Source organism: Trachurus japonicus, chromosome 3 (assembly GCF_045865225.1).
Source record: "Trachurus japonicus isolate A0001 chromosome 3, Traja_1.0".
NCBI classification, from domain to species: domain Eukaryota; kingdom Metazoa; phylum Chordata; class Actinopteri; order Carangiformes; family Carangidae; genus Trachurus; species Trachurus japonicus.
Window position 1 is genome coordinate 977252 of NC_140909.1, and position 8740 is coordinate 985991.

At 38.8% G+C, this 8740-nt stretch overlaps 1 protein-coding gene across 1 annotated transcript; it reads left to right on the plus strand.

Moving 5' to 3' along the window:
• The first annotated feature begins 2893 nt into the window (after nucleotides 1-2893).
• Nucleotides 2894-6522, plus strand: LOC146989375 (RING finger protein 148-like). The gene is made up of 2 exons (XM_085804919.1): nucleotides 2894-3660; nucleotides 6031-6522. The coding sequence occupies exons 1-2, from the start codon at nucleotides 2941-2943 to the stop codon at nucleotides 6451-6453; spliced, it is 1143 nt and encodes a 380-aa protein (XP_085661045.1). The 5' UTR covers nucleotides 2894-2940; the 3' UTR covers nucleotides 6454-6522.
• The last annotated feature ends 2218 nt before the right edge of the window (nucleotides 6523-8740 follow it).

An 8740-nucleotide genomic window follows, 5' to 3' on the forward strand; every position in this document is an offset into this window, starting at 1 on the left:
AAACTAAATTTCCTTCTCATACAAATAGTCAGTTTCCTCCAAAAAGCATCGTCCCTTTGGCATCGTGTCACTGCAAGTCAACATGTTTAGATGTTTTATCACTACGGCAGAGGAGCAGTGAAATATTACGATTACGAAAACTTTATTTTCCTTGGTTTCACCAGAAACACAACAGAACACATAGTGACACAATAAAAAAAAAACATTTCAAGGATAGAAAAATATAAAATAGCCTACAACAATAACTGTACTTCACACATCACCCATTCATTCAAGTACATCATTTCATAAAAGCCCACCACCACAGTACGAATCAAATTTACAATTGTAGGTCAAACGTCCCTCATGTTTCCTCTCAGTCTGAGCCCAGTGCTTCTTTCACTATAGCTACTGGACTGGTTTTTATTGTCTAGATAACAGAACGCAACTGTGTATAAAACTGACAATTAAAAGGATTTTACAGGAAGAGAAGTCTCCAAGGTTTGACGTCACACACTGGACTCATGTAACTATTTTTATTCACACGTGAAGTAACTTCCATTCATCAGAGTTAGACAAGGCAAGGTGTCTTTATTTATATATAGCACATTTCATACCAAGGCAACTCAATGTCTGTGCTTTACATAAAGACAAAACATTAAAAAAAGAACAGCACAAAACAGCATAAAAACAAACATTTTTTTTAACATAGAGTTAAAAGCAGGAGCAAAAAAGAATAAAAAAGTAGAATAAAAGAAAAGTTTAAAGCTCTAGAGCTCAGCTATAAGCACATGAGTAAAAAGAGTAAAAAGAAAATGTATACAGCTGCATCATATACTGTAATATAAACACATGAACAAAAACAAGGAAGCTGACAAGTAGCCTACAGTCTGTAAATAAATATATGGTAGTCATGGTTTTATGTTCTTGACTCATTTAGACAACTGAACAGACTATTGTGCATGTGATGACTCATAGAATAAAATGAGGCTGACACATTTTAAAATGAGACAAACCAGTGGAGAAAAACTTTAAACAAATAAATCAACTTTTATGGGAGAAATGATCACGTAGGATAAATTCACAGAAATAAATGAAACATAATGAAATAAAACTGATAATAATCATTAAAACTCAGATTAACAATAACAGTTGTTTTTTGTGATCAACTTTTTATTTTATTTTACTGAGAAATATAGAAAAGTACAAGTCAGTGTTACAACAATAAACCATAAGATATGTATTCACATATACCCATACCTATAAATGTATATGGATACATAAAAGTAAACAATAAAACTAAAATAATAAATGTATACATGGGAATAAGTGATAACAGAGTTTATTACAGGCCATTTTATTGAACTTCTGCAGTTTCCATCTTATTGTAGAAACATTTTCTCTTCATTTCATAAACTCAAAGAAATAAATCAACTTTTATGGGAGAAATGATCACGTGGGATAAATTCACAGAAATAAATGAAACATAATGAAATAAAACTGATAATAATCATTAAAGCTCAGATTCACAGAGTTTATTTATTACTTTATTTATTTATTGAACTTCTCTTTTTTTCATTAACCCACTTTTCATTTTGAAAAGAGGACGTGAAGTTTGAGTTTGAGTTTAACTCATAAATCACATTAGATATTTAATTTTACAATCTTTACCCGTAAGATTATTTATTGAATGCTCTCACGGTTGTCCAGGTATTAGCCACCTCCCTCCCCCTCTCTTTCTCTCTCTGCTGTTTTTATTGTTGCTGCTGTTTCCTCTTCGTCCTCCACCGATCGTAACTCACGGGTTTCTGTCAGCTGGTCGATCAGCTGACTGACGTCCAGTCAGTGTTCATGGTGCTGACTCACCTGTGGCTCAGGTGTCGACTTGTCTCCGACCAGCAGGTGGCGCTGCTGCTGGACTCACAGAGAGAAAAACAAAGTATATGTGTGTGTTTTTTTTTCTTTGTTAATAGTTAATTCCATTAAGTTTCATCATGTTTGAGCTGTGAAGTTATTTCAGACGTGATGTTTGTTCTGTTATCGCGAGCAAACAGCAGCGGCCTCTTATTTACACATCTTTGTCCCACTCTGATATATTATTCAATAGCACATTGTGTGACTCTGTGTGTGCGTCTGTGTGTGTGTGTGTGTGCTTTCACTTGTGTGTAAGGAGATACAATGGAAACTGGTGGACAGGTCTGTTCCAGCTCAGTTGTCACTGGTATGTTGTTGCTGCTGTGAACTGAAGCTCAGTAAATATCACAAACCGTCACTATAAGACTCTCTGTGTGTGTGTTTGTGTGTTAAATGGGAGTTGCAGACAAACACAGTGTGTGTGTGTGTGTACAGTACTGTGTTGTGTGTGTATTGTGTTGCAGTGGAACTGGTGTGTTTGCCTTTGGCCACAGAAATAGGGGAAGGAAACGAGTCGGACCAGAAAAGCAGGCGGAGCTGCTGCTGCTGCTGCGGTCGCCTCCCTGCCAGGCAGAGTCAAAGTGTTTATGAGCAGCGCCGTGTCTCTGACCTCTGTCACTGGAATTATCCTTATCGGCTGCTGCTTATCGTGTTTGTGCGTTCTCATACTTTGCTTCCTTGACGGTAGAGGTAGAGGTGTGTGTCTGTGTGTGTTTGTGTGTGTGTGTGTGTGTGTTGAACCTGTTGAGCAGCAGAACCCTGCCCTCTGTTCTGCAAGGAGGAGTGCTCAGTGTTCAAGGTTCAGGGAGATAACAGGAGGTGAGTGAGAGAGCAGAGCTGGTGGTGTTGTGTTACCAAAGGCTGCGATCAGGTTACTGTTGTCGACGGCAACGACGACGACTCGGGTTCAGACTCGACCAGGAAACTGGGACATAACCGACACTGAAAGAGGAGTTTTTAGTTTTAACAGCAGGTAGAGAGGCTGTAGAGCTCTAGGAGGCTCGGCTGCTGTTTCCAGAGGAGTCGTTGAGTCGTCGAGTCGTTGCCATGGCTGAGGCGACTCGACAACGCCATCGGCTGCTGCTGCCGCTGCTGCTGTGTCTGTCCGGCCTCGCTCGCTGCTCCGCCGGCTTCCTGTTCTGGACGGCGGTGGTGGAGATCGGCTACGTCCGCAACAGCAACAACGAGACCGAGACCGTGGACAAGATCTGCGAGTGCGGCGTGTTCGGTCGTAACTCCCCGGTGGAGAAGGCCGCGGGCCTGGTGACGCTCCCGCAGGGCGACCCCAAAGGCTGCGGCGGCGATCCCGTCTACAGCCGCAACGCCAGCTCGCCGCCGTGGATCGCTCTGGTGAAGAGAGGGAACTGCACCTTCAGCGAGAAGATCAACGCCGCCAAGCGCCAGGGAGCCGCCGCCGTGGTCGTGTACAACGTGGACGGCAGCGGGAACAGCACCACGCACATGTCCCACTCCGACGCGCTCGGCATCGTGGCCATCATGGTGGGGAACGCTCCCGGGATGGACATGGTGAAGCTGGTGAGGAACGGGACCGAGGTGCTGATGGTCATCGAGCCGGGGAGTCCTCACGGGCCCTGGATGGACACGTACTGGCTCTACTTCCTGTCCATCGCCTTCTTCATCGTCACGGCCGCCTCCATCGCCTACTTCGTGTTCGTCTCCGCCAACCGGCTCTACGGCCTGAGCCGGCACCGCCGCTCGGAGCGCCGGCTGAAGAACGAGGCCAAGAAGGCCATCAAGCGCCTGCAGGTTGTTGATTGTTTGTTCTTTATTGTATTCTTTGGATCCCCATTAGTCTGCATAAAGATGGAGACTATTCTTAATCAAACACTTATTCCAACAATACCGTGTTTATACAAATAATTACATAAAATCATTTATCCTGAATATATTAACAAGATTATAGAAATGCATACACTGTAAAAACTCAAAATCTTTCCAAGAATATTTGTCATTTCTTGTCAAAATGTCTCGTTTCTAGTCAAAACTAAACTCTTTTCATTTAAAATGAGACTCGTCACCTAAAAAATAACTTGTTTTTAGATCTTTTGACTTGTTTCAAACAAATATTCACTTGAAATAAGTAGAAAAATCTGCCAGTGAAAGCAAGTTTTTTTTGTGTGTGTTTGTAATAAGAAAGAAAAACTTGCTCCACTATCAGATTTTTCTACTTATTTCAAGTGAAAATCTGCTTGAAAGAAGTAAAAAGTGTCTTAAAACAAGCTACTTTTTATGTGATGAGTCTTATTTTAAGAATAATGAGATTTGTTTTGACTAGAAATAAGACAAATATTCTTGGTAAGATGTTGAGTTTTTGCAGTGTGTGTGTGTCCTGGACCTGGGGGGGTTTTGCAGTGTTGGAGATGAAGACTATTCTTCCTGGGGTCCACATTAAATCAAACACTTATTCCAACAATACAGTGTTTAGACAAAGAATTACATAAAATAATTTCCTCCTGAATATATTAACAAGACTATAGAAATGCATATTAAGTAGTACAATGTAAATGAGTTACCATGATCAAGAGGAATAATATAGCTTTTTACATGATTATCAAATAGTTATATGATTATAAACATCACATGATCTAGGAGTAATATAGTTTTTTACATGATTATAAAATAGTTACATGATTATAAACATCACATGATCTAGGAGTAATATAGTTTTTTACATGATTATAAAATAGTTACATGATTATAGAAGAGTATACATGAGATAACCTAAAGCATAAATGTTCAACTCAGGTGTATTACAGTAACATGCTTGAATTCAACTTAACATGATTGCCTAATTTAGTAGTAGTCTATAATTGCAGCATAATATTATGATGAAACACAGCTTCTCTCAGTTTCATTTTAAAACTGGACATTCCCGTGGTTGTGATCCAGTGTGTGTGTGTGTGTGGGGGGTTCCAGTGAGCTACAGCTCTATATTAGATTAGATTAGATTAGATTAGATTAGATTAGATTAGAAAACTTTATTGATGATCCCCAAGGGGAAACTGCTTTGCCACCCAATAAAAACACATACATCCACTTAACAAACAATACAAACATTTCCATACCATTGCACAAAACTTATCAACATGATTGGATACTTCATATGACAGAGTAGGCTGCTCAAAGCAAGTGATTTAAATTTATATTGATTAGGGCTGGGCCGACATGCTTTTGTGCCGATTCGATTCTCTTAACGATTTTTTTGGGTCCCGATTCGATTTAAATTGCGATTCTGATTAAACAAGTATTGCGATTTTATATTTCATTTATTGTGATTTTCTTTCCTTAAACAAGAGCAGGTTGAACCAAACACTTGATAATACATCATAAGTCATATTTACAAAAAACAATACACACATCACATCAGTTTGTCTGTTGTGTTCGTTTGTTCACATACGTAGATATCTGTGAACAAACAAACACAACAGGCCGGTTTGACTTTGTCGAGTGTAATGGCACAGAATACATGATCGTACAATAAAGATTGGTCGTCGCCAAAAAAAAAAAAAAAAATATATATATTTTTTTTTTTAATTGAAAAAAAATCGATTCTCATATGAGAACGCGAGAGAGCGATTAATATAAAAATCGATTTTTTGGCCCAGCCCTAATATTAATATAGGCAAGGATAAATAAATGTATATATATATTAGGGGTGGGAGAAAAAATCGATTCACATAAATATCGCGATATCTTTTTGGACGATTTTTTAATAGATTTTTTTTCCAAAAATCGATTTTTTTTTTTGAATTATTTTTTTTTTTTTGAATTTTCAAAAGTTCACTTCATAATGGAGTATGTTTATTTTTATATAATTTATAGGCTCCTACAGTATTTGTGTGCAGATAAATGTTAAAAATGCAGACTAAAAATCGAGAGAATCGTCAATATCGTAGAATCGCAATTTAAATCGAATCGCCATCCAAAAAATCGTTAGAGAATCGAATCGGCACAAAAGCATATCGGCCCAGCCCTAATATATATACATAACTGACCTGAGTGCATTGGTTCTAGGTAAAGGCAAGGTGAAGTTGTTTCCTGTCTAGTGCTGTAACCATGTTTCACATTTGTCGGTTGAAGTTGTAAAAACTTGCTAACTGCTGCTGCCTCGTGCAGGTGCGCACGCTGAAGCGGGACGACGAGGAGACGGCGTCCGACTGCCACATGTGCGCCGTGTGCATCGAGTCGTACCGCGCCGGCGAGGTGGTGACGGTGCTGACCTGCGACCACATCTTCCACAAGGCGTGCATCGAGCCCTGGCTGCTGGAGCGCCGCACCTGCCCCATGTGCAAGTGCGACATCCTGAAGGCGCTCGGCGTGGAGGAGGAGACCAAGGACGGCATCGAGTCCGAGGCGACGCCGGACGTCACCGTCATCACCGTGGCCGGAGGAGGAGGAGGAGGAGAAGAGGCCATGTACGAGGTGCCGCTGACCGACCCGGAGAGACAGCAGCAGCAGCAGCAGCAGCAGCAGCAGCAGCAGCAGCATCTCTATGACAACCGGGCCTTCGAGGGCGAGTCGCAGCCCACGAGAGGATGAACGGATGCAAAACAACAGCAACCGAGTCAGAAGAGACACTGCTGCAGCCGCGGGAATCAGACTCTGGTCCCAAAACATGTTGAGTAATAATGACGATGACGATAATAATAATGATAATGGACTGTGTGTGTGTGTGTCTGTGTGTCGGTGTGTGTGTGTGTGTGTTCATGGAGCCGTCAGTCGGTCGGTCGGTGTGTTCATTTCTGTTTTGCATGAAGAGCGAAGGAGGAAGTGAAGCACAGAATTTGAATGTTTGAATGAGTTCAAGGCCAAAACAAAAAGCTACTTTATTATTATTATTGATCTTCTGGTGATTGATTCTCCTCAGTTGGTTAGTTCTTCTGTTTGTTCTGTTTAGTTTAGTTTAGTTTAGTTGTTGTTAGGGACTGCACTGCAAAAACTCAAAATCTTACCAAGAACATTTGTCTTATTTCTAGCCAAAATGTCATTTCTAGTCAAAACTAATCTCATTATATGTAACTTTTTACTTTTTTCAAGCAGATTTTCACTTGAAATAAGTTGAAAAATCTGATAGTGGAGCAAGTTTTTCTTTCTTATTACAAACACACACAAAAAAAACTTGCTTTCACTGGCAGATTTTTCTACTTATTTCAAGTGAAAATTTGTTTGAAACAAGTGAAAATGATCTAAAAACAAGTTAATTTTTAGGTGAGGAGTCTTATTTTAAGTGGAAAGAGTTTAGTTTTGACTAGAAATGAGACATTTTGACGAGAAATAAGACAAATATTTTGAGTTTTTACAGTGTGTGTGTGTGCGTGTGTGTTATGGTTATGAACACACCCTGACCGGAAAAGCAGCATGACACACACACATTTTACTGTGATGATTGATTGATGAGGCGTTCATTGACTCGTCGGCTGCTGTAGAAACATGTGAGTCGACTGTTGGTTGGTTGAATTATGGGTCCTGTTGGTATCTAATGATATAATATATAATATATAATATATATATATACAGCTCTGGAAAAAAATAAGATCATCTCTACATGTATGACAGTCGTTCTGTTCTTTGCTTTTTTAAACACCAACACAAACACAACTCATTCTACTTAATGAGACACTGATGAGGTCATCACCTGAACCACATCTGGTTTTATAGGAAGATTATAAAAACCACTGCTGGGATTAAACATTGACATTATCCCACAAAAACTGATTTATAAACTCTTCCTGAGTTAAAATATTATTGCTGTGTTGTTTAGGAATAAATATGAACATGTTTTCTTTGCATTATTATTATTCAAGGTCTGAAAAGACTTGATATGTTTTGTTTTTTAGACTAGTTTAGTCATTTTCAGCCAATAAAAGCTCTAAATGACAATAATTTTATTTCAATTTTGGGAGAAATGTTGTCGGTAGTTGATAGAATAACACAACATTTTTTTTATTTAATTTTACTCAAACACATAGGACCTATAAATAGTAAAACCAGAGAAACTGGTCAGTTTGGGAGTGGTCTCTTAGTTTTTTCCAGAGCTGTATATATATTGAGATTGATGTATCAATCATGAATTTATCAAAATAGATAGTTAATATATAAAATACATGATATGTGTATAGTCCAGGTCTTCCAGATTTTTCCTTTTGAATTATTATTTTTTAATGTTTATTCGATTTATTTTGAACCTTTCTGAACATTTGTATCATTCCATCAATAAGTGATCAATACCCCTCTGTCTGTGAAACATGAACTCTCTTTACACAGCTCATGCTTCTTTATTTTTCTATATTCAATCATTTTCACGACTGTTTTACAGATTCAAAGAGTCTTAAATTGTTCTGTAAAAATGAAGATTACTCTCTGTATTAAATCACATTGATGCTTATTAGAAACGCAATAAATCCCTCAAAGTGAGGCCAACTTTACCAGCACGAGCCTGTGTGTGTGTGTGTGTGTGAGTTGAACACACCCTGATAATCATCACGTCAGCTGTAGCACGACGTGACAGAGCACGCCGCCGGGCCACAGGCGGCTGTTCATACTAGAGCTGCAACAATAATCGATTATTAAATGAATCGTCAACTATTCTGATAAACCTAATAATCAGATTGAGTAGTTTTTTAAAGAAAAAAAGTCCAAATTCTCTGATTCCAGCTTCTTAAATGTGAATATTTCTGGTTTCTTTGTTCCTTTATGACAATACACTGCAAAAACTCAAAATCTTTCCAATTATATTTGTCTTATTTCTTGTCAAAATGTCTCATTTCTAGTCTAAACTAATCTCTTTCCACTTAAAATAAGACTCGTCACCTAAAAATGTACTTGT

Excerpts from the sequence above, each read along its gene's own strand:
- LOC146989375 (XM_085804919.1), top strand. The coding sequence starts at position 2,941 with ATGGCTGAGGCGACTCGACAACGCCATCGGCTGCTGCTGCCGCTGCTG. Across the intron at positions 3,661-6,030 it reads AGGCCATCAAGCGCCTGCAG|GTGCGCACGCTGAAGCGGGA; the intron begins GTTGTTGATTGT and ends TGCCTCGTGCAG.